We start from the raw sequence: 24600 nt of genomic DNA, 5'->3' as shown, positions 1-24600 counted from the left end.
AAATATATTAATTTCAAACGTGTTTTCCCCATGAATAGTGAAAATTTCTGCTTATAAGCCATAATTGTACGCTTTGCTAAAATGATTTCATTGTATGTTTTATTTTGCAGGTGTAATCTTATATACCCTGCCTTTAAGTCCTTTCGCCCTTACCGGACGGTGGACAATACTGGCCGAAGTAGAACAGTCCCAGTTTTCCTCCACTTTTGAGGTTGCCCCAGGGATTGGCTTAGGCCCTCCTGACATCTCAGTGGCTGAGGAACACTACGTAGAGTTAAAATTTGGAAGTGAGATGCGTAGGCGGTATAAACCAGGATTGTCTTTCTCCGGCAAGGTAGGTATACTCAAAAGGTAGTTCCAAATGTGGCTAAGGACGTAAAATTTTATTTTTGGGGTCAATACTAGACTCAATCTCAAAAAACTCCTCATTTCAAAGGACACTTCCAGAAATGCCTTCAAAGTACTACAATTTTTAAGGCCTAATAAAACATCCTCCTCACATAAAAAAAATTCTTGAAAATATTTTGGAAGATTCAAAAATAATTTCGGAAATAACTGTGAATAAAAAAAATGTTAAACATTCTTTTTCGCACTCATTTCTACGCCATTGCATTATAGTCCGATAAATGTCAAAACACCACTTTTTGATTTCATATAAATATCTAGAACCAGGGGATTCTCGAAAGGTATTGAAGAATTATAACTATCCACTGAGGTGGGCAAAAATCCTTAATTTCCTTGTGCATCACTGTAGCTCACACCACACCTAATAGCTACATTCCAAGATGACCACAAAAATATTCAATATTTTTTATTTCATTGTATTTGACTTTATGATATTCCCTGATTTTAATCCTATGCATATCAATATCAAAATATCCAAAATTCAATTTCTTTTTAAAAAATCAGGACCGTCTGTAAAGGAGTTGGCGAATTGGCGCATCACCTGGATATACGCCACTGTATTTCTTGGATTTAGCTCTACGGGTAGCGTTTTACAGTGGCGTATTAGGCTCCAGTACTAGTTCTATTTAGTTTAAGCTTTTTCTAGCTAAAAATTGAGATATGTTTTTTTTAAATTGGTATCAGGTCCTGGAAGGTCGAAAGCAACCGGCAATGTCTTTATTGCATATATGAGAACGATTTATTTACATAAAACACGCGTTAAATGACTTGTATGTAATTTAAGAACGAACCTCCTAATATTTTACAACGGTCGGATAGCGAGAGTTCCTCCAAAGAATACATGGTCCCCGCTCTCGCGCAATAAAAACGTATTATTAGGGTAAAAGGCTATAAATTTTTGAAGTTCTTGTCCATGAATCTTTTAAATTGGTTTCGGAGCAGTAACTGTTGCATTTTCGACTTTTTCCTGAGCAAATAGCGAAGTGTGCATTAGCCTAAGGGGGTCATAACTTTTACTTTACTAGTAATTTATATCTCTATTTCGACAGCCAATTAGAAATTTTATTACTAGCTGAAGTCCATAAACCAATTTTTTCGCGCAGGTTCTCGATGCGTTCACCAAACTATGACATTTCTTTTCCATTCCACACGCTAAAATGGAAAATAAACATCGAAGACATTCGGCAAATAAATTTCCATTTCAAAAAGGGAAAGTCGCTGAGCTAGCGATATTGAGAAATAAATGCAATAAAGGAGGGAATGGGACGTTGTTACTCGGTGAATTTTGTTTGTCGTCTCCATTCTATCCTTTCCATTGAGTTTCCTCTCGGATGGTTTAAATCAGTGTGGTAATTGATGTAGATTCTTATTTTATCTCTGTATGATATAGCCCCTATTCTTTTGGGAATATCTGCATGATTTGACTCAGTTCGTTTATCATTACGTCTTCATTCCGAGGTAGAGCTTGAAAACCGCTTTGAAGAACCATCTTGAATGTTTATGTTTTAGTATTACACTGCAGCAATGAAGTTCCTTAATTTTACGTGAAGTCGCTCGAATTAATAAGCTAATAATAAATGAAATGTTTAAAAACACCCGGACTACACACAATTTTCTTAAAATATACGAGTCTCCGTCGCTTTCTCTGAAGGACATACAATGCAACGCAACGGAACGCTGGCCAAAGAAGCGATGACAAACAAAGCCATAAAGTGGACGATGAGTGAATTCAGTCCTGGTGATATAATGCTCCAGGAAGAACTGAAATGATTGCTCCTATTGATAAGTAGCGTGTTCGTGACCACTATAATACTGAGGCATGTCCCTCAAGCATGAATGTCGGCAAAGGCGGTCTTCATCCCGAAAAGCACTACTACAGCCTTACCAGAACTTTCAAAACTAATAAGTTTGACATATTTTCTAATAAAAACGTTCGAAAAAAATATCGATAAGTATATATCACAGAAAACACTAGAACAACAGCCCGTCAACAAAAGTTAACGTGCGTACAACAAAGGAAATTGGACAAAAAGGGCTCTCGATTCAGTAATATTCAAAATAGGGAAGGCTTTTTGAGGTGGTGGTAGCACTTTTCTTCGACATAGAAGGAAACAAAGACGGTGAAGCTAGGATCCATACCATTTGGGTTACCTTTATGGTCCTGGGCACCCCACTTCATTTGTTGGAAGATCGGCATTTCGGGATTTAAACTTCACGGCAGCTCTGGGAGACCACCCGAAGAAATCAGGATCAAGGTTGGCTATCCAGGGTGCAGCTGGATCTTACCGAGGTGGTACCTCCTCTTTTGGAGAGGTATCAGATAAATGAATTCAGCCCACCGGTAAACCGTGAGCACGAGCAGGCAATGATACTGGGCAAATTCGACAGCGAGGCCTGAAATCAAATTCAAATCGTTTGTAAGAGAATAAAACAACATGGTACTTAGTCGGGAATATCTATCAATAAATAGGATTTCACATAGATATATACGATTCGGGCAACTTACGCTTTACGGGAAACTCCATCTATTGAGGCCAGAGGTTTTGAAGTACATCGACAGCTTTCCAGGTTTGCGAGGAGCTTACGTGGAAGAGCCACATGGAAAAAACCTGCAATGTCTCGTGGAAATAAAGCAATTGATTAGCACTGACATGGCAACTGGCCAGGGCCAATTATTTAAATCGACCTTTATTCAGATGCTTTTTCTGTAGCATTCATTTTAGGAGAACCCGGAGGGATCTGTTGGGAGTTTTTTTAAACAATAACTTTTGTGGCCAAAGACAATTTTTCTTTTAATTTCCGAGTAACGCAAGCGACTAAAAGGGATTTTTCATAAACATTTAGGACGTTTTCAATAAATCAAGTTATTTTCATCTCAAAGTGAAAAACTATTTAAACTAAAATTAATCTACAGTTTTCCCAGAATTCAGTTTACTTTATTCTGACGTCAGTTGGATTCGCAGCAAGAAAATGGAATAATTGTCCTATCAATATTGACAAAGAATCTCAGAAATGGGTATGGCACAGCATCTCGACTGGTGTAGACGGGAAGCGACTATTTGAAAAGCAGAAAGCTGTCGAGCTTGTGATATCGACTAAATAAACGAAATGGAGGAAAGATCGTAACCAGTTTAGGCCCTTGAATAGAGCTTAAAATGGCTTCTTTTTTCCTTATTTGCCTATTCTGTGTCGCTCGGATTTATCGACGAAGCGACACTGAAGTACCTGCGAGGCATTTGAGGAAGGTGCAAATATTTCATGCCAACGCGACGTGTAATATCAGCAAATGCTTACAGCAAGCTCATAGAGCATGTTATTAAATTTCTTAATTGAATAGATTTAATTTACATTTTAGTTTTGTTTTTCAGGTCGAAGCCATGAGCACCGAAAAATCAGTAAGAGTTCGAGTAAAGGTTTACGACAACACGACATCAATTTATTCCCAAGATATCGAAATATTCAATGGAGAAGGCACCTTTGTCGTCCCAGCTATTCTTGCAGATAGCGACGTGATTCATCTACAGGTAAAAGCTTTCGCTTTCACAAAGCCCTTGCTCACGTCGACTATTTGGTATAAATTCTGTGTTCCTTGTTCATGGTAAAGATTTTTGCTGGAACCTTATAGTACAACTTCAAAGCCTCTTACGACAAACCAAGAAAAGAAAACTCGCTGCAGGGTATATGTCTAAAATTTATGACTGCAGCGACAAAAGTTATTGTTGTTTGTTTCTTCGGGGTGATTTATGTGCTAATAGGATTACAGTTCCGGAAACAAGTAAAGTAGGGCACGATAGAGCCACATTCGCCATCTTAACCAATATGAAATTAGTAATGATAAAGTGTGTTCGCAACACATATTAGCAATAAGGAATCGTGTTTCCACACCAGAACTCACCGGGAGGTAAGCAGTAAATTACCCTGAGAAACAGACTTCCTCCTGAGGGAAAAACGCTCGATTTCTCACAGTTTTGCTTTACTGCAGGCGGAATTGGTCTCTGTGGAGAGCAAAGAAATAGAGAGCCATTACGTCTTGGCCAGGGAGCCGATCCGCAAGTGGAATTCCTCGTCAGACTGCTATCTGTTAATTGAAGGAGTTGAACACACGCTACAGGTAAGTTTCCTTTGCAGCTCAGTATAAATTATCATACCCATTTGTTATCCATAACAAGTCAAGCCAGAAGAACCTATATCGAAAATAAAGCTAAACAAAGCCCACTCCATTATTCAATGTCCTACACACATCACCGGCAGACCTGTTATCCCATGTCTTTTACGATTTCTTTGGCTGCCTTCGGGAAAGTGTATACCTAATGACGTCGTTAACATGTTTAGACAGACGGGTCTTGTTTAGAAGAATGTGAGAATCTTGTTACGAGTTCATATATCATGCTAAGGCTTAATCGTCAAAGATCTCAGTTCTTTTTAATATTTTTTTCACGCTTTTTTTTCAGTTCTCTTAGAAAAGGTTCCTCATAATTGAAAACCTTATTAACACACACAAAAAAAAAACAGAACACATGACGTAAATGGTCTGTAATATGTTCCGCCGTTATCTGAACGTCACTACCACTTCAGTTAATCACGTTAGTTAATTACGTCACTTCTACTGAAAAGCGCCGAATGAATTACGTATTTTTCACGTTTCCTTGCTACATGGATTTCCTTTACTCAACATTTCAAATTGATGTCGAAAATATTTTGGAACGTAATTGTTAACGTTTCTGGACGTAATTTGCCAACGTTTTGACGGTTCCCTGGTCGTCACGTTTCTGAAATGCAGGAAGTTATTCCCATTGACGTTCTCCGTAGGGTTGAAGTGATTTCGAAAACGACGAGAAAGTTTTATAAAAGTTTTATTTGGTTTTACTAAGCATTTTGATGTAGCAGTTTTGTCGCTTTGGCACTTAAAAAGGACAGAAAATTTTATCCCGCAGCCTATACGCAACACATTTCCAATGAGACAAAGAGAACGAAGCTCGAATATCCTTTCTTAGTTTTATTTCTTTACCTAAAAACCTTTAGCGAAAAGGCCAACAATACTCGTATAGCAGAGGCAGACGTTTGTAATTTATCAGAAGCACCAGTCTATTCATCACTGCAACATTATCTTTTGTTCTCAGCCCGAAGAGGAAGCGTACGTGACCATTCTCTCCACATGTCCGTGCGAAAGGGACGTACATTACGTCATAACGACGGATGGAAGGATAACCGATTGGGCTCAAAGGCGACACGAAGAAGTAATGCCCATGGTCAGGCCTTCCCTGGAGCCAGGACCCACCTGCAGGTTGAATTTTAGGTAAGTTTAGTGTTTACACTTGAGTAGGTCCGCTCTTAGTGTTCGAGACTAATAATTTAATAATCCGCTTAAGCTATCGGGCCCGCTAAGTGCAACCGAGACCCATTTAAAACATACGTTAGTACCCGAGGCGAATTAATCCTAGTAATCTCTCTCAAAGGGAATGAAGTGAGGGATAATCTGAGCAAACGATAAGACTAATAGAGAAGGCTTTAAAAGCCGAGCACTTAAACTCGGCCACAGTTTGCCGGCATTACCGGGAAACGTTTTGTTGAGGTGTGCAGGATTAGAAGTTTTATGTGTGAGTTGCAAGAAGAGAGGTTCAGATATTCCAACGTGTGTCCGTGTTTTCCGAGCAAGCACATAGGACATTTCATTGTTTCACACTTAGTCACAAAATTCCACGTGAATGAAGCTAAATTTCAGAATTGGGAAATAAAACGATCTGCTCGAATGACGACAGAGGTTATTTACGTTCTCAAGCCGGAAAACAGTGTCTTGTCGAGCGAGCCAAGGAAGCCTGGAGAGCTCTGATAAACATCTTTTTGGTTGCTCGACATACAACATTTTTACGACCCACTTTTGCTGATTATTCGTTTATTTTTGTTGATAAATCAATAACTTAAATATGTTTTTGTAATTCAACTTTCCGGTATTGACTCGACTTCAGTCATTTGAACTGTTTTTGCTATTTAAGTAAAAATTTAGAAGGTATCGACCGATGAATTATTCTCTCGAATTTCTGTGGCTCATGTAGGTTGGTTCAAAAATGGATTTGTGTGAAATATTTTTCACACAAATTCCTGCTAAAAATCTGTTGATACTATGAGCATTGTTAAATCAGTTCTGCACAGTCAACAGTTGTGCAACAATTGGGATTTGTGCCGAATAACGTAATATTATTAAAATGGATTTAAATTTAAATGGGAGTTGACTTCATTTTTGTTTCGAATTTCAAAGAGTCGTACAACTGTTTCCTTTGATGAACGTGGCCATTGATACACATTTAAAACATTTCCCACATATCTGTAGGTACTAGTATTTCGAGATTTCTAACCTGCACTAATCTGAAAGAGGGAAATAATGCAATTTTGAAATACGTTCGACAATCCGCTTGAAGTTCTTGGTTGCTGATGTCGTGCCATGAAATATGATGGCGGTTTTTCCGTCCCAAACAACTCAACTCACGAACCTTACCGCTATGTTACAAAGCTAGGAAGACTTCCCTTTTATTTTTTTTTATTAATTTAGGAGTAAAACTCTAAAAACTCTTGCTTTTCTTATAACGTTCCGCCTTTTATGTTCTAAATGAACGAAAACATCAAGATTGGGTAAATCCATGAGATAAACTAAGGGTTTATCTATAGAGGCAGCCTATTTAAGTTCGTGTCCGAGCTTTACACAAACTTCGTTAATTATTCCAAGGCTAATTAATTCAGTGCCCATAGAACTCTTTTCATTTATACCTTAATTTATATTTAATCGATGATCACCCATTCAGTCAAATAACAGGTATAATTTCCTTTTGATTTTGATTAATGGAAAGTTTCCTTAAAAATAAAAAAATCATTTAAACAAAGGGAAGCTTGAATGGATTACGTCTGATCATTTAGCCTGCTTTGAAATCCGGCATGTGAACACATTTCCTGATGTCAGACTGAATATCAACATACGGTTACGTGGGTCTGCTGAATGCAGTACGATAAAACGTTAGCCACTTGTGCAGCTTCATATTGTTTGTCAGAGACAGATTTGCATACAAAAGGGCTTAGAGACAATAGGGCTTTTCTGGGCTTTCGTGGAACGATTGACTAGTTTGACCTTTCTATTAAAAAAATCCTAATAAGATCTTACGATTGAGTATTAGGAAATATAAAATATTAAGATAAGAAAGAATACTTAAATGTGATAGAGGCCTTTACAATGGCCATTCCTGAAATCTCCGAAAGGATCCGTAAGAGAAAGTTGCACGTTGCGTTTAAATGCTTATTAATAATCCACCTTAAAAGCAGATGTATTTGTCATGTCTGCAGAGACATCCCAGAAAAAGGGCGTGTGAAAAAGGTCACTAATAGGAGGTGAGAAAACCACGGGCATGTACTGAAAAAAGTGGTAGGCATTTCAAGAGTAATCTGTGGATATATAAGACCGCAAATGACACAAAGAAAAAGAAATTAATGTCGCCAAGGGAAGCCTAAATGATGCAAAAAACTCTATAACAGAGACAAGGAAGTGAATGATTAAGTAAGTGCATTATTAGCGAGAGGTTTTAGAAAACCGAGTCGGACTTGGCATAGATTAGCGGCTTATCCCCAATATTCTACATTAAAACATTAGCATAATCCTATCTTCACATCTCACTAATTTAGAAACGAAGTTGAAAGGCGAAAACGAAGTTAAATCCACGTTCCGCTTCTAAACACACTCTTGACGAAAACTTGATTAGTAAGGGAAATGTTCATTTATAATACAGTACAAAATTTAAGAAACTGTTGAGAATTTTCATTTAATCATTGTTGTCAGATAAAATATACAGTCTGCATGAAAAAATATCTTAAAAACCTAAGCAGTCACTAAGTAGTAACGGGTATGCGAGATGCAGAGATTCAAGCTAAACAGGGTTACTGCCCGATTAAGCTAGAATCTTCGAATTAATAGCCGAAGCGCATTATTACCCAATTATGTTAGAATCGCTAATACAAAAACATTCACATTTTTAAGATGCTCACTGGGCAAAAATTAAAAATATCGTGATAAACTCGACATACACTTTCAAAATAAAAAGAAATACTACGAAATTCGAGCACCTCCACTTACACTTCTCACTCTTCTGGATGATGTCCGGAGGCTTTTAACTTGTTAATTGAAACTGCAAATTTCCGGAACTAAAATAAGTTAGAATTGCTGGGAGAGCTGTCAGGTGGCGGGCAAGATAACTTTTAATAACAACTTTCCATCAAAGACGCTCATTCAGAGTAGCTAGCACTTAAAATTAAATCAGTTATTACAATGTAGTCAGCGAAACAGAGAATAAAGTTGGCTAATGTGATCTGTTTATCTTGGAGACAAAGTAGAAATATATACAATTGAAACTGCTTGGTAATTTTCTCATTACTATTGTCCTCAAAACAATTCCCAACTTGGCTCCTATACCTTAGAACCGTCATATAAAACTTGTGATGCGCCAAACTCCTCGTTATGTCGCGAAACTAAAACTTTCCCTGCGAAGCAGGATATTTACACTCCCCTTCGAGCACGAAGTTGGAATGAACTTGTGTAATATGCAGGAAAGTACGAAAGGGTTCCTTCAATTTCTTAATCGTTTTAACCAGTTCGGATCCTCCAATTTTAAGTTTGCACTCAGCGGAACTTCGAAAGTAGAATTTGCTTCTACGCCCAACTAATAACCCCAATTTATCTTTTATTGGGAACTAATGTTACACAAAAGAACTTTAGATTTGTATTTTTGTTTGCAGTTTTACCGTTCAATCAGTCATGGCTCCCATTAGTCAGCTTTTGGTCTACTACGTCACTCCTCAAGGAGAGCCCATAAGTGATGTAATCAGTTTCGATGTGAAGCTTTTTAACAAAGAAGTGGGTACAAAACGATGATCATTTTGACTAGTTGACAGGAGAATTCCTTTTTTAGGTTTCGGTCAATATTGAAGATAGAGAGTGGTGGCTTCCAGAACAATCAGTAGACTTGGAGATCATTGCAGAGCCTTCATCTTTGGTGTGTCTATTAGGCGGAAGAGCTGAAGCTACTAGCGACTTGCGCTTTGATCCAAGAATTAGGTAAGCTTACCATTTTCTTCTTGTGCCTCTAAAATGATTTTAAATCTGTAAATTACAGCTCTAATGAACATTTCTCGCAATCCCATAATCCAACTTTCAGATTAAACCGTTCCAAGATTTGTCTTAAGGATAAATTCATTACTTTCCAATTTCCATTTCGCAGAAATAATACGGGACAGTCTAAAGCTTCTCCAATCCCTTCGCTGCTGTTAAGATTCGCGTAAATTCCAAATAATCTAAATTGCTTTGTTTGATGTGTATTTTATATAATAGAGAATGCTTGGATATTAATAATATTGGAAATTGTTGATGGTGTCATTTTTACAATTGCTATGGAATTTTAATCCCTAGGCACTTGGTGCAGAATTATACGATACAGGGTATCTCATGTTTTGAGAAACAATAAGTATTTTAAAATCTGTTAAAAATAAAGGATCAGTTTCAATACAAAAGTTTAAAAGAGTTTACACATGCGACAATATACAAGGAGATTATACTTTCTGGGTCTCAATATATGAAGAAATTACGTTTAATTTCCACAACATTTGAAGGTATTTAAATTGTTTCTCCATTTCTAACAGCATTCTAACCAGCTTTTTTTGTTAAAATTTTGGACACCATGTATATTGACGCGACGTACATGCACGTTTTCTGAAAATGCAAGAATTTTTAGAGCTGCAGGACAATGCTATATGTGACAAGATGTTATATAGGAGTGTTCCTATCCAGAAACCACTTGAAAGAAAATTGATTAAGCTGGAACTAGATAATTCGAAAACTTTCTGGAAAACTGTGAGTTCGGACAAGACGCTCCGGGTGCAGTTGAAAAGATCATGAAGTTCTTTTATTCAACGACACCGCTTGGAAAAAAATGGATTGAATGAAAAAAGCTCTTTTTCAAGTTATTCTTACAAGTTGTTTCCTACTGCTAATTCTCAATTTTACCCCAATTTAATAAAACACATACATATTTACTCTATTTTCAACTGTCTAGTGATGTTTTCTGTTTCGATCGCGAAATTTACGGTTTTCCCACTGTGTCAAACTTTCCATTAATGTTAAAAATTTGATCAAATTTATTCTTTTCTCTGATATTAAAATTTACAACTTGTTGATAAAATGCAAATTTTCCATTAAATGAGTGTATATTTCGTGCATAATATATCAAAACTGAATATTTATTAAAATGTATTCACATTTAATTTCTTATTAAATTTTTCCGTTTTTTTAAGTTCTCCAAACTTTCCAATAAATGGGTGCACGTGTTCTCGACATCTGGCATTAATCACAGTGAGTTCTAACACTTATTCACAATTAAACCAAATATTATTTTCTCTTCTCAGAACTCAAAACTTACAGTTTCTTGAAGTTTCTGGATCCTGCACAAGCAAGAAGCATTAATAACGGAATCAATAAACGTAGTTACTTCACTTTCAAACTGATCGAACAGATAGTGCCCTTTTGTGTGTTCTCAATGTCAAAGCTTGGACCTAATTACTAAATGTGACCTGACAAATACTCAACGAATTCGGAAAGATATTGCGATTGTGTAAGAAAATTTTGCTTTTTTTGGAAGAAACCACACTCATGCCGATAGGCGAAACGCACAAAAAATGCCTTTCTTACATATGTACTTATGTCTCAGAGATAGGACCGTCATTTCCTGCTTAAGTGCACTTACAACCATCCGCTGTCCATCAGGCATTGATGCCGCTGGAAGCGACAGTGGCCAGTCTGTAGGGCGGCCACTATCCAAAAAGAACAAGAGGAAAAATTCCTTTAATCGTTTCATAAATGTTTGCTAACGATGCAATGTGTTTTCATGTTACAGTCCCTCAAGAAAACTGTCATTTACATTCTACCTCTCCTTTATAAAACCGATTACTGAAAACTCTAATCGAGACCGTTGCAAATTGATAGCCATCCTATCCAAAAAACCTTCACCCTATACTAATTTAATTTTTAGTTAATTAGATACCGAGGCACAGTCAGGGTGAGGACTCTTTCTTTGAAGGACTTTTTTTATTGAAAACGAATCCAACAGAGAAGGGGATTGAAATGTTTTGCATAATTTCGGGACCAGGGGTGATTAAAAATTTCATTAGATATGCAAACTTTCAAATTAGATTTCGGTTCAAGTCAGGTCAAAGACAGAGACTTCGTTAGATGAAAATGTTAAATTATAATTTGTTTCCCCTTTCAGTGAAGTACCAACTTCTTCTTCTATAACGGAAGAAGTTGATTTCCTTGAAGCTGGTGTTTCGTACTTCCAACGCGAATGTTCCAGACGAGGCGACTCTGGAATGTCAGCCATTTCGTACAGACAAAGAGGTTCCGGTGCCGGACCTTCTGGGCAGAAACGGAGACCTCCAGAGAGTTTAGTTGGAGGATCGCCTTATGACCAACTTTGGATGTGGACTTGTTTTAACTATTCGTGAGTATAGAAAGTTAGTTCTTTGTTGAAAATCAATTATTAAGTACATACTTACTTAAACTAGGTCATTAGAATTCTCAAAAGGTAAGTTTTTTCTATAGACATGACGGTACATGCCCATTAAAGCTTAATACAATACGAACGCTATTTTCCATAAATATGGTTTTGTCTTTTTGCCACGTTTTTGACCACAACTGTGCTCTACCTCTTAAATTAACTTACTGACATATGTCCAATTCAAGCTTTCACCGGTAGTTAATTTCTTTCCCGAAACGATAATTAAAATCGCAGCAGGACCGGACAGAAATAAATAGGATAACACAAAGGGTAAATAAATCAGAGTATACTGTTGGCCCATCGTATAGTAGGGAAACGTTTATAATTTATCTTGCCTAGACAATTTACTTTGCAAAGTTATTTGTTTGTCGGCGGACTGTTAATTTGGACTAACCGAAAAAGACACTTTAGGGCTGTGTTGTAGTGTAATATATTCCTATGCAGTCTAGACTTTTGGAGGACACTTTATCGAGTCATTTTCAGCTGGTTAACGAGGTCTTACTACGATTGGGAGAAAAATAATGTTACCCCAATTTTAACCACAACCTACATATATTCCGATTTTATGTGCTTCGTGCATCGCTTTGATAATATTCCTTAGATATCCTATTACTTAGGTAATATTCCTTAGCATTTTTAGGGTGTCTAGTGATGTTAGTTCTAAGGTAATTAAGAACTCCTGTGGAAAGATTATACTCAACTGAAACATTATTTAAACTTCATTAAATAGGAGAATCTAAACAAGAAACAAATTGTCCTTTTTTGATAAAATACCAGATGAAAAGGTAATTTTGCACCGCAGGACTTTAATCAGGCGTAAAACTGAGGAAAAGGTAAGAAAACATGGATATCGAAAGGACAATGCGTACATATGTATGTATAGTGTGTAGGCGGACCAGCACCACTGAAAATAAAATAACATACGTGGTGAGGGTACACTGTATTCAATCACTTGAAACAAAAATTACAGGCACGCGAAGCAGGAACAATGGGCACACAAAACCCAAAATGACAGCAGTGCGTAGGCAAATCAGCAACAATGAAACCCAACCAATTTAAGTCTTTTGAAAACAACAAGGAAAATACATGAGGACATAACATAACTGACTTTTTCCTTACTTACCCAGAAAAATGGATCACATTTTACCGGAGGCAATAAAGTTCTTTTACTCCCTTGCAATTGATAGGTTGTCATTTTGGTTAACCTCCCGTTATGTGCCAAAGAGCCGCTCTGGAAGTAATAAAAACTGGGTTAGTAAAACACACAAAATTATCCGAAATGTTACAGCGTTTTTGCTGACCAACTACCCGCAATTCCTACAAATCTAGTAATAATGCCAACTTTTACAAAATCGAGCACCTGCATAACTCATTACCAAGCGCTTGAATAACTCTGCCCGGAATGTCTATTATTCGACCAGTGTCAGGAGGTTTTACACTTAAAAGCTTCGAAATTACGACCATAGAACGACGTTTTTGGGATTTACGATCTTGTGGTATCGTTAAATAGGTTGTATTTAGCTCCGAAATTCCCACTGAATAGCTTAGAGCGTTTTAGTTTAATGGATAAAGGATTAATGGTGATACTAATTTGAGTGACTCTATAAAAGCCCCTTTTGTTCCCAAACAACGCTTCTCGTAGATATAATTTTTAACACAAGTTGAACCGCTTTCTGATATTACATTCACGGCACACACATACATTTCCCTTTTAAATTTTTCAAAGCAGATTCATATAAAATGCAAGACTCGCACAGAGTTGGGGGTAATTTCGCCCGAACTTCCTGCAAAACACTCCCTGGAGAAGTTCAATTCAGAACTTATATCGCCCCTGTTTGAATCGTGTCTAAAATATTTTTTGTGACAACAATAATGCATTTACAGCTTGAAACCCACTTTCAGATCAGAAAGTTCCTCAACGGAACTATCGGTGACTGCACCAAAGGAAACCGGAAAGTGGTCAGTTTGGGCCTTAACAGTATCCAAGACGGGATTGAGATTTTCTGCGCCAATAAAACTGGAAGTTTTCAGGTTTAAGCAGCATTAAGGAATATCCTTCAAAGTCAATAGCTTTTGTATCTTTGCAGGCCCCTGACTGTGGATTTCCGTATGCCTTCTAGTTTGAGGATACGAGAGATTCTTGAGATTGACATTAAGATTGGCAACAATGTACACTCATGTGTTGATGTAAGTCACGTAATTGCGTATAGAAACGATTTAAAAATATAAATAAATGTGAAACGTATAACAATAAATTATGAGGCTTCGAGATCATTTATCCAGTTCAGTTTAAAAGCACAATGTTCTTGTGTTCCACTTACTTCCCAATAATACAATATTGCGTTTCAAGTAGAAAATACCGAACTTATAGCGGAAACCTTTGTAATCCTAAAGGTATTTCCAGCTTACTCGTGTTGTTTGCCTTTCCTGTGCTACGACTCAACGTAAAAGGAAACTTTATTCGTATGGTTCGGCACGATCTGAAACTTTAATCCTTTGCGATCGGGTCGACCTAAATCTTGTCAGCTATATGATTAAATCCCTCGAATGTAAGTTAAAGAGGGTCCCAAAAATGGCTATTCAGGAGAAAAATTTCCCTTTGACCGAAATATTTCAGTTACTAAAGAAATTTCTTCCGAATTTTAAAGAGTTTGCCTTTGATAAGAGAATGAAATTTTCTGGATTTTTAAAATTTTTTCAGGTAACAGCATTACTGGCATTGAGCGAAGGAGCTCAATTTGTCAGCAATGGACTTCTGTATGTCACCGAACGATTACGATTGGGTCCTCATGGTGCTACCTCTCTGGTTGTGCGTATTTTGGTTACTACGCCAGGGAAGAAAAATTTCACAGGTAGATGAAAATTGTTTTACCTTAACAAGTGGATTGTAAACTACATTAGAGAATAATTTGCAAAATATTCATAATTTTTTTACTATTAGAACAAACTATCTTCGAGCCTTCTCAAAGTATGAATGCGACTTACTCGCCAAAGATTCATCACATAAAGTTCGTTCACAAATGACCATCTTCTTACTGTGAATAACATTTATTGGTATATTGCGTTGAAACTAGAATTTCCTCACTCTAAATATTGTCTTAAAAGGAACTACCAAATTTTCTTGTCGAAATAGACACTTGTACTTATTTGTGATTAAAGAGCAATTAGCTACATCCTCGCCCCATTCGCGACATTCAAATTCAGTTAAACCTACTCACACTCACAGCCTGTTGTTATATATATACCTCACGGTCTAATCTGAAGTAAGAAAAACGTGAATTTATTTTGCATATTTCAGTGGAAGTAAATGGATATGCAAGTTCGACTTGCGAAGGCCTTGAAAACATAAATAATTCCACACTGTCTGGCGCTGTAATCCACTCTGCAACTTTAGAAGTTTATGTCGAGGGCAAGGAGAAAACTCACACGGAGAGCTCTTATTTCTGCGCCAACGGTAAGCTGTCTCCATTAGGGGAAGTAAGTTATTCATATATTTTATCCCGTTTTAGAACACCTAGTTGTTTCGACTACAGACAACTACAAATACGAGTGGATTCAGGCGCCAAAAAATCAAGAAGGGCTTGTTATCGAAGTAAAAGCATCGAAATCAAAAACTTTGGGCCCAGTACATGTAGCTTTAGCTGAAAATAAGTCGAAGATGGATAAAATGTACACGATAACCATTGGAGATGCTGACAACACCATCAGCCATATTGGAAGAGGGAAGCATCGTACGTCATTTAATCAAAGTTATACAAATGGGAGAGAACTTAAATACTCACGTCTTCCAGATTTTGGGATCCAGTTAAGTTCGAGCGAGACTCCAGGCATTTTAGGCGAAGACACGTGGAAGGTATACTGGATTACGTGGGATAAAAACGTGATATCTTTCGGGAACGGGTCTTTGTCACGCGCAGACACATTGCTCAAATGGAAAATGGATAAGAAAATTAAAATCGTCGAAATCGGTTTCGCATCTGCTTGGGGAGCTCTAGCCGAATTCAGGTCTGTATGATAATCTCACAGACTTTTCGTAAGGTTAAATTAAAGTTATAATATTTCTTGATCAAATGTTTTTTGGTTAGAAGTATCAAAATTTTAGAATCATTTACTCTTTGAACCACCCCTCTCTTCTGGTTAAAACTGCAAGGAGAAGTGAGCAATAGAAATCGAACCAATGCTGTTTATTTACGCAGCTCTGTAGATCCATTGCGTTACCCCTTCTATCGTTTCAACTGAAAAGGGTTGTGATATTAAATATACTATGTGTTCCTCAAATGATTGATATTCAAAAAGCAGAAATTTTGCATTTCGTACAATGAAGCAGATCATATTTGAATTCCAAATGACGGCAAAATACACATTTTCGAGAAAAATCAAGGAGAACCATATTTTCCAAAATAGAATGTATTAATCTGTAATATCGCACCGTACAAACGCGTGTCCCCACTTTCGTCGTGGGTAGAAGAATGCGTTTAAAATGTGAAATTGATGTAATTTCCGGTTAAACTGGGTAAGTCTTAAAAGACAGTTACATAGATCATGAAACGTCTAAATTTCAACATATTGCGTCATAAGATACTGAAATTCCTATTTGAATGAGAGTAAAAATTTGGAAGAAAAAATAATCTGTTAGAAACACCCGCTGTCCATTCTTACGTCAATTATCTCAGGTTTTTAAGAAAATTTTACCTTTAGAAAAAAAATTAATCAACTATATAATCAATAACAGGAAATTCCACTTTCTACTCTATCAATCCATTATTATTATGATGCGACCCCGACTAATGGATGAACTAATGCGAAAGAGACGTGTGAATGGATAGAATTCTAATTAACTATTTATACACGAAAAACTGGAAAATAACGAGACGTTGCGAAATATTTGTATAGATAAATCTCCCCGAAAATCGTGAGACTATTGTCCCATAAATGTATTAACAAAAACTTCAAGGAAAAATAGTGCGGCTTATCTCCGGAAAGCACCAATCAAACGACGCTTATCCTAGTTTCATTGAAAGTTAAACATAAATTCTTCTAGAGTTGTATTAAAGAGTTGGATATCTTCCGCACGAACCGTTCGAATTAAAGATACAAAGTCGATAGGTTTTTCCATTTGAAGTTATCATTAAATTAGGAATTCTGAAGGCGGAAACGCGTTAAATTTAAATAAGAAAAAGGTGAGGGCGATGAAGCGAATTATTTTGCGACGCCCAAATTGCCGAGCCCAGTCGTGTCTGAAAGAAATTTGTTGGTTTAACCTAAAATAACTTTAAGGTTGATATTGGCAATCAGTTTTTCGTTATCGTTTATTGGGTCTAATTTGTTTCTTTTTCGAGAGACACTGAGTAATGTTTATTTGCGACTTTACGGTTTAAAGATCAAGATTTTTCCATCGAACGACAATCTATCACTTTGTACTTTTAATACATATTAGCTATTTTCTACGAGCGTGAAGTAACGTGAAGAGCGTGAAGTTGCTTTACGCAAGAATATTTATGAGCTGAAAGCAATAGTTTACTACATGTGTGCGTTAAATTTTTTTCGGTGCGAGCGCAGGCGAGGGCGGCCATCACGCGAGTGTATTAAGACGCTTTCTTATAAGTTATGTACGTTATATTTCCATGACCATGGACCTATACAAAAAGGTGTGAAAGGAACTACTTTTCCGAACTATGTGCATTTATACCATGGCGATCTTTATTTCCAGAATATGGAATTTTAATGAAGAATCTGGGTTTAGTCAAGTCTTCCACTTGGACACGCCTAAACATGCTGTGCCAGGTTCCGAGCGAGGAGAACTGGCAATTACTGGAGGCCTCGCGCCTCCCAAGGTTACACATATTGAAGGCGGAGGATTAATAGGAACCATGGCTTCACTAACTCCTTTACTAAATCTACAAGAGCACATAAAAGAAAACAACACTGAAAAATTGAAAATCATCCAAATGCTACCTGGGAAAGTGAGTACACCTCACTTTTCCAGAACATATCGCAATAAAAATTATATCTAGATCCAGTCTATCCTCTCCTTTAAAAAAGAGGACGATTCCTTCAGCGAACATCCGATGTTGGGGAGTCATAAAGCCACAGTGGCGATTCTTGAAGCTTTATGGAAAGTTCAATTGTATTTCAACGTGGACCCAGACCTGATCCAGGCTGTTAAGAGGTGGGTACAGTTGCGGCAAGAAGACGATGGCAGATTTACGCCTCTAGACGCTGATGTTCAGTTACCCACATTAAAAAGGTAAAACTTTCATTAAGTTACTTACAAATTATTCAAGTTTGGGTTTAAATTGCAGCTCTGATGAATCTCCACGAAGAAACGTAAGCTCAGAGCTGTCTCGTTTTGAAAATATCGTAGAAATTACTGCTGAAACCGTAATCGCTCTATACGAGATTGGAATAGAGACGGACGCCGATTCAGGTAAATTGGAGCTCTGTATTTTAGGGTGAAACACGAGGGTTGGGGATAATGCTTAAAGGGCTAGCAGGGCCAGGATATTTTCAATTGGGAAACACTCTGATACAATATGGAAAGCCGATGGGCCAAATTGAGTCGGGATCCCATTAAAATGCGTTTTTTTTTTGTTATCTAAAAATTTTCAATAACAGCACATAATGTCATAAAAATTTATCTGATAATTGCGACAAAAATTGCTGTTTATATTATAGAATTTTGATTTGACAAGTAATGACAATGCTGTGCTTAGCATTTATTTTGAATTTTGTGTAAAGAATTTATTCTTTAGGCAAGAATACAACGTTGTCAACCCATGAAAAAATCTGACTTCAAGACTTTTTGTAACAAGAAAGCTATTTTGGGAGAACCATATCTGATGAAAATCTGGAATAAATAGAATTTTAAATTAAACTTTCTCTGTTAATGTAAATAACGATTTGTGTTGGATATTTCAGATCTGGATAATAACTCCAAGATGAAAAATTAGCGTTATTTTTTTTTGTAGATACATTGCAAAAAGCCAAAATATTTCTGGAAAACAGTCTACCCAATGTGGAGTCTCCAGAAGCAATTGCGACGGTTACGTTAGCATTAGTATTGGTGAGTAAATTTTGGAGTACTTGATAAAAAGATATGCAAAAAATTTATGCAACATTAAAAACTCGTTTTTAAACTTATTCAAAGCTTAAATTAAGGGTGTTGCAAATAAAGTGAGTTTTACGAGACGACAAATCTCTATAATAAAAGAAACTGTTGTAATTTTTTGTTTTAGTTGTTGACTAACAAAACTTTGATGATGACTCTTGACACTCTTTTTTATTCTGCTACTCTACAATTAACGGTTTTTAAGATACAACCAACAGCTTTTCTTAATTAGTCACAAGCGCTGCATACAGAATCTCTCAAATTTTTGAAACTTTTCCATTATTACGAAAATATTCTAATGGAATAAATGGTGTATTTTATTACAGTAATAAATTAACGAAATATACGACACTAAAAATGTACCATTTGATTAAAAATAACAGAAAATCAAATTTTTTAAAAGGTAAGAAGTGCAACAGCTGCATGGGCAATTGAAAAACTACGTAATGCCTCAACCACAGAAGACGGGGAATTTGGATGGCCTCATTTTGTGCCAAAAAAAGACGCCGCAGACTGGCTTTATGAAACTCAGTCAGATAAAGCTTTAAAGGTCTCAATAACAGGTACGTTAAAAATAAAATAAAAACTCAAGGTATGGTACTGTAAGGTTAAACTTTCAGCAACAGCAGAAGAATATAGGGCATCATTGTACGCCCTTTCCGCGTTTTGTTTAATCGGAGATCTGAAGGCTGCTCAAAGCGTGGCCAAATTCCTGTTCTATCGTTCACACATACTGGACAATCATTATGAACTTTTATATCCTACTGTCAAAGCCTTCAATGAGTATAACGCATTAGCCAACGACCGACATAGGTACAAAACGAAATAAAGTACTTAGTCGTACAACTTGGAGGCTAATATGAATACTAATGCTGGACGAGCATAGCCACCAAGTTCTACGGCTAAATCAGCACAGAACTTATCAATACTTCTCTGTTTCAGGTCAATGTCGGTGTCCTTAGCTACTTCCGGAATGGAACTCACAGAAACTTTAAGCCTCAATGACGACAAGTCATCGCAGACATTGTTTTTGCCGAGTTTGCCAACCAAAGTATTCGTTTACGCCACTGGGGCTGGATGTGCGACGATTCAGGTTAAAGACACATTCATGAAGATATCCAAATACTTTCAATATCAATTTTTGTAGGGCAAAACCGTATATTCCACATATTTTGTTGAAGAAAAGACACAATTACTGGAAATCCATTCCGAAGTATTGGAAGAAATCTTACCGGATCGTAGCTCAATTGAGGAAATCGAGGGAAAATTACCTGCTCTGAAAATCCAAACTTGTTTTAAGTAAGTTGATGTTACAATGTTACTAATAGCTCTTATTAGAACAATCTAGTGAATATCTATCGTCCTGTATCTATAAAATGAAATTATGTGTATCTACAGATGGAAAGGAGACACGCCATCTCCAATCCTTCGCCTGGAAATCACCCTGTTCTCAGGATACGAACTCACGTCCAATCCACCACAACTCGTCCACTCTTTCAACACCAAAATGGCGGAAATGCAACACGGCAACTATGACAATAAAGTCTGGTTTATATTCGCCAACGTTTCAACCTCTTGTCCAGTTTGCGTTCAGTTTACTGCTCGCAATGTCTTTGTTATTTCAGGAATCAGACCTGCTTTTGCGAAAATCAGCCCTGTTTCCAGGCAAGATATGGCAGCAGAGACTTTCTTCCATGCTCAGGGAAAGAAATCGCTGTTATTAAACGCTGTTAGCGATGAGGATCAAATCACCTGGTTTGGGGTCGATGGTCCAAGTGTGACACCTCTGGAGGTGCCCATGGGGTGTGAAATAAATTTGAAGCCATCTTCAACTTCCAAACCTTCTACAGCGCCAATGTCTACTACCTCGGATAAAAGTGAAGTTAAATTTATTACATCTGTGCCAAAACGTAATGAAAGTGTAAAGCCACAAAAGACAGCAAAGCTGAAAAAAGCTGTGGCAAAGCCAAAATTTAAGAAAATTCTGCTTGGGCAAATCCAAACAGGCAAAAGCGGCTTAAATTCAAACAACGCTACTGCAACTCCTCATCTTCCTTCAACAACGACCACCAAACCCACCACGCCACCGACATCCACCACAGAATCATGGACGCATCAAACTACAACATTTCCCACCACAGTTTCTTCTAAAACAATTCCCACGAGAGTTTCGTCTGTACGCCCAAAGACAATCCCTCACGTAAATACAGAAATTCATCGCATGCCCGAAAAATTAATAAGGGTGAAAATACAAGGTGCGGAGTCTGATGATGACGTTAACACGAAACCAGTCGAGAGTCAGTATGTGCTGTTAAATAAGGACTCGTTGTGGGACATGCTGAAAGAGGCGGTGAGCGACGATGTGAAGAGGAAGGAGTTGACGAATATTTTGCGTGAGAAGGAAGATTAAAATGGGGTGCCAGGAATTTTGATAACTGTGTATATATAGTAGTTTATTATTGCTGCGCAATTAACCCATGGAGAAGGAAACAATTAAGGATATGAAAGTATTATTATACTTAAAAGATTTAAATGCCTTTGAGGACTTATATTTTATACAGTTGACTCTAATTACCATAATACGCAAGTTATCGCCTATTTTTTTGGTCATAAAAATTATTCGAATGATGAAAAGTTGCCTTGACTTGATGGCAGTGAGACTAGTGAGAGTAGTGGACAAAGCACCTCTTCTTCATAATAATTTAAAAACATTCGCAGCACAGTTGTAAGTATTTTTAGAAAGTTTTCAATTCACCTATTTCCAAATTAATTGCACTTTTCGCTCTGATATAGCACTGGTGTTTCGAATTTATGAAGTGGAGAGCAATAATACTAATTAATAATAAATTCGCATCATTACAAGCTGTGGCACCATATTAATACATATTAAGTTTTGATATGAAATTCGTTGATAATTATAATTTTGGTTTCAACTCGTAATTATCAGTTTCTATCAGAATACATTCAAATTGTGTTATATGCCTAATATATGTTATTATCACGCAACTTGAAGATTAAAATAAAAATTATTAAATATGGCTATCGACAGGCTACTATCATTGTCAATGACATACACGTTTTGTTGTCGGATCGGTCATTGTACATTATTTCTTATGCGTAGTATTGCAAAGCGTTACTTTAGTTTATGACACAGTCAATTCCTATCACGTTATTATAATATATTAATCTACTTAACTCTAAGAATTTAAGCTAAAAATTAAGCATTCGTAAGTTATGTGTAAGATGCTCCAATCGCAAGATGTTTTAAGACTTAAGTGTCTTCCAAGAAATCCTGATTATAATTTAACAAACAGATATTCGTCAACTAAGACAAAAATGTGGGATTAAGAAGGGGTACGGCAAATACATATGTGTGTCAAAAATTGTGAAAATTAGGTAAGTATAACATGTGCCAAAAAATAGGATCACTTTCCCTCAAATGTGAATCCCAATCACTAATTAATGTTTAAGAGTTTTTTACACCTATTACCTACAATATTATTGCGATTAGGTTAGCTTTAACATCTACCGTAATAGATAATTATGAACAACAACACCTTATATCATTCAATATTAGAGTCGCTTCAAATGTTAATTAAAATATACATAAAAACACGTGATCGTTACTCAATCAAAGCCAGTGCAATGCCACGCCCCAAGAACTTGTAATTTGATTACTGTTCAGATCTTGTTTCATCATCCTTGTACCAATTTGAGCAAATCTGCTCAAAGTTCTAACTCATATTTGCACAAGTTAACTGCATCAGCTAAATTATGTCACTTCAACACCTCGTTGGGCTGATATCAAATTAGCTGAAGCGATTTCGACAGGCGAGTCGTATGCATTTGGTACCCCAAATTGTTAGGTTTTATATTTATTTGAGGTCATAAATGCACCAAGAAAATAACATACCAATTTGAGTTACCAATCGTGAGTTAAAATCGCCTCAAATCATCAATTTGTAAAACGTAATTAATAGATTTATAGGCACTTGCACCAATAACCTTTACAAGTTTACCGTCACTCAGTTTCTGGAACAAAGTCATGTAATTTCTCACAATAAATTTTGCAATAAACTCGAGCCAGGTGTTTGGTGCAACAACCCCTCAATGTTTTTGGAAAATACTGATAATGTGGCCTCTTTCAACGGCATCAACAGTTGGCTCTGTTGAATGAGGCCAATGATAGCGATTTAGCGTCCATGACTCATAATTATTAGAACGCTTATCTATATGTTTTAGTTTGAACTTTTAATATTATATTTATTACAATCCATTTATATGGATCTCATAGCCTTTTCTATTGACTTATTTACTGCAGAACTAGAGTATTGCCAAACTACTTTATTGACATTCAATAGACAGGAGTAAAAATATATTATTTTTGCACATTTCTCAATACAAAATGCAATTATGTTGAAGAAATATTTATTACATTTTCATGTTTTTTTTTATCTATAAGATATGTTCTACATAATAACTCGGACAAAATGACCACAGGAACATGGTGGTACTATTTTGTCCATGTTGTTCTGGGATATACATTCAATTATCAATTTTAATTCATAAGAACGTTACCTGTTACATAAAAGAAGCACTCGTTCGATATTTATTTTCATAACATTAAACTAAAGTCGAGTTAAAAGTTAACTAGATGTTGTAAATATAAATTTTAAAAATGATGTCCGCCCATTTACCTGTAATTTTGATGTACTTTTAATATTTATTTATTTATTGTTTATTTATTTATTATTCATTACTTCATACGTGTCGTAGGTAGGTATCTGTGTCTAGTCAAACAAACCCTGATTTTAGTATTGTTTAATATCACATAATGTATGAAAACAATCTAAATATATGGTAAAAATTCAAATACCTACATAGTATAAACTAGGGTAAACCAATGGGTGTATAAATGGTGGTTGTCAATGATGTTGTGATCTGTCAGGCTTTTTGAAGGTATAGTAAAATCAATATGGATTGAGACATTGATATGGTTACTTTTATTATTATATTATGAACAATGCTCTGTTAGTTTGCTCAAATACTATTTATAAAATAAAGCCTTTCAAGCTTTAATTGAATTGCTTTTTTGTTTAGGTATTAAAAAAACTTTACATAACTAGCACAAAAATAATACATAATTATTAATGACACGTTAATCAGATTTATACATAAACAAATATTAAAAAATTGTGACAAAAACAGCTTTTGTCGTAATCATATACTTAAAATTTGTAATAGACTTGTTTTCAAGAAAACTGCCTCTTATTACAATCATTGTTCACCATTGTTATTATTCCTAAATGATATGCATAAAGCCCCTGCTGTGTTAGATTCTTGAGGTCTCAATAAAATGATTTGACTCAACTTACTTTAGACCAAAAATTCATGGTTTTGACAATACGGGAATGTAAGTATTTACTTTTTTTAGTTTATTGATATTGCTTTGGATGTAGTATAATAACTAAATTTCTTTTATCAATGTAATCGATCATTAGCTTA

At 36.2% G+C, this 24600-nt stretch overlaps 1 protein-coding gene across 2 annotated transcripts in view; it reads left to right on the top strand.

Annotated features, from left to right (window-relative positions):
* LOC136409692 (C3 and PZP-like alpha-2-macroglobulin domain-containing protein 8) overlaps positions 1-24315 on the top strand; it is a 121564-nt gene extending 97249 nt beyond the window's left edge. Inside the window, exons 6-27 of one of the 2 annotated variants that reach the window (XM_066391370.1) lie at positions 111-334; positions 3774-3929; positions 4388-4516; positions 5526-5701; positions 9178-9295; positions 9351-9496; positions 11700-11930; positions 13890-14018; positions 14075-14174; positions 14689-14839; positions 15286-15441; positions 15497-15718; positions 15779-15992; positions 17698-17950; positions 18002-18234; positions 18290-18414; positions 18956-19050; positions 19499-19658; positions 19722-19908; positions 20038-20188; positions 20243-20394; positions 20494-24315. In XM_066391370.1, the coding sequence (XP_066247467.1) occupies positions 111-334; positions 3774-3929; positions 4388-4516; positions 5526-5701; positions 9178-9295; positions 9351-9496; positions 11700-11930; positions 13890-14018; positions 14075-14174; positions 14689-14839; positions 15286-15441; positions 15497-15718; positions 15779-15992; positions 17698-17950; positions 18002-18234; positions 18290-18414; positions 18956-19050; positions 19499-19658; positions 19722-19908; positions 20038-20188; positions 20243-20394; positions 20494-21505 (4520 nt within the window). In that variant the 3' untranslated portion in view covers positions 21506-24315. Of the gene's footprint in view, positions 1-110; positions 335-3773; positions 3930-4387; positions 4517-5525; positions 5702-9177; positions 9296-9350; positions 9497-11699; positions 11931-13889; positions 14019-14074; positions 14175-14688; positions 14840-15285; positions 15442-15496; positions 15719-15778; positions 15993-17697; positions 17951-18001; positions 18235-18289; positions 18415-18955; positions 19051-19498; positions 19659-19715; positions 19909-20037; positions 20189-20242; positions 20395-20493 lie in introns of both variants that reach the window. The other variant, XM_066391371.1, reaches the window with a different exon arrangement.
* Positions 24316-24600: the final 285 nt, after the last annotated feature.

Source organism: Euwallacea similis, chromosome 6 (genome assembly GCF_039881205.1).
Source record: "Euwallacea similis isolate ESF13 chromosome 6, ESF131.1, whole genome shotgun sequence".
NCBI classification, from domain to species: Eukaryota; Metazoa; Arthropoda; class Insecta; order Coleoptera; family Curculionidae; genus Euwallacea; species Euwallacea similis.
The sequence above is the reverse complement of the archived record's forward strand: the minus strand, read 5'-3'. Positions and strand labels throughout refer to the sequence as shown.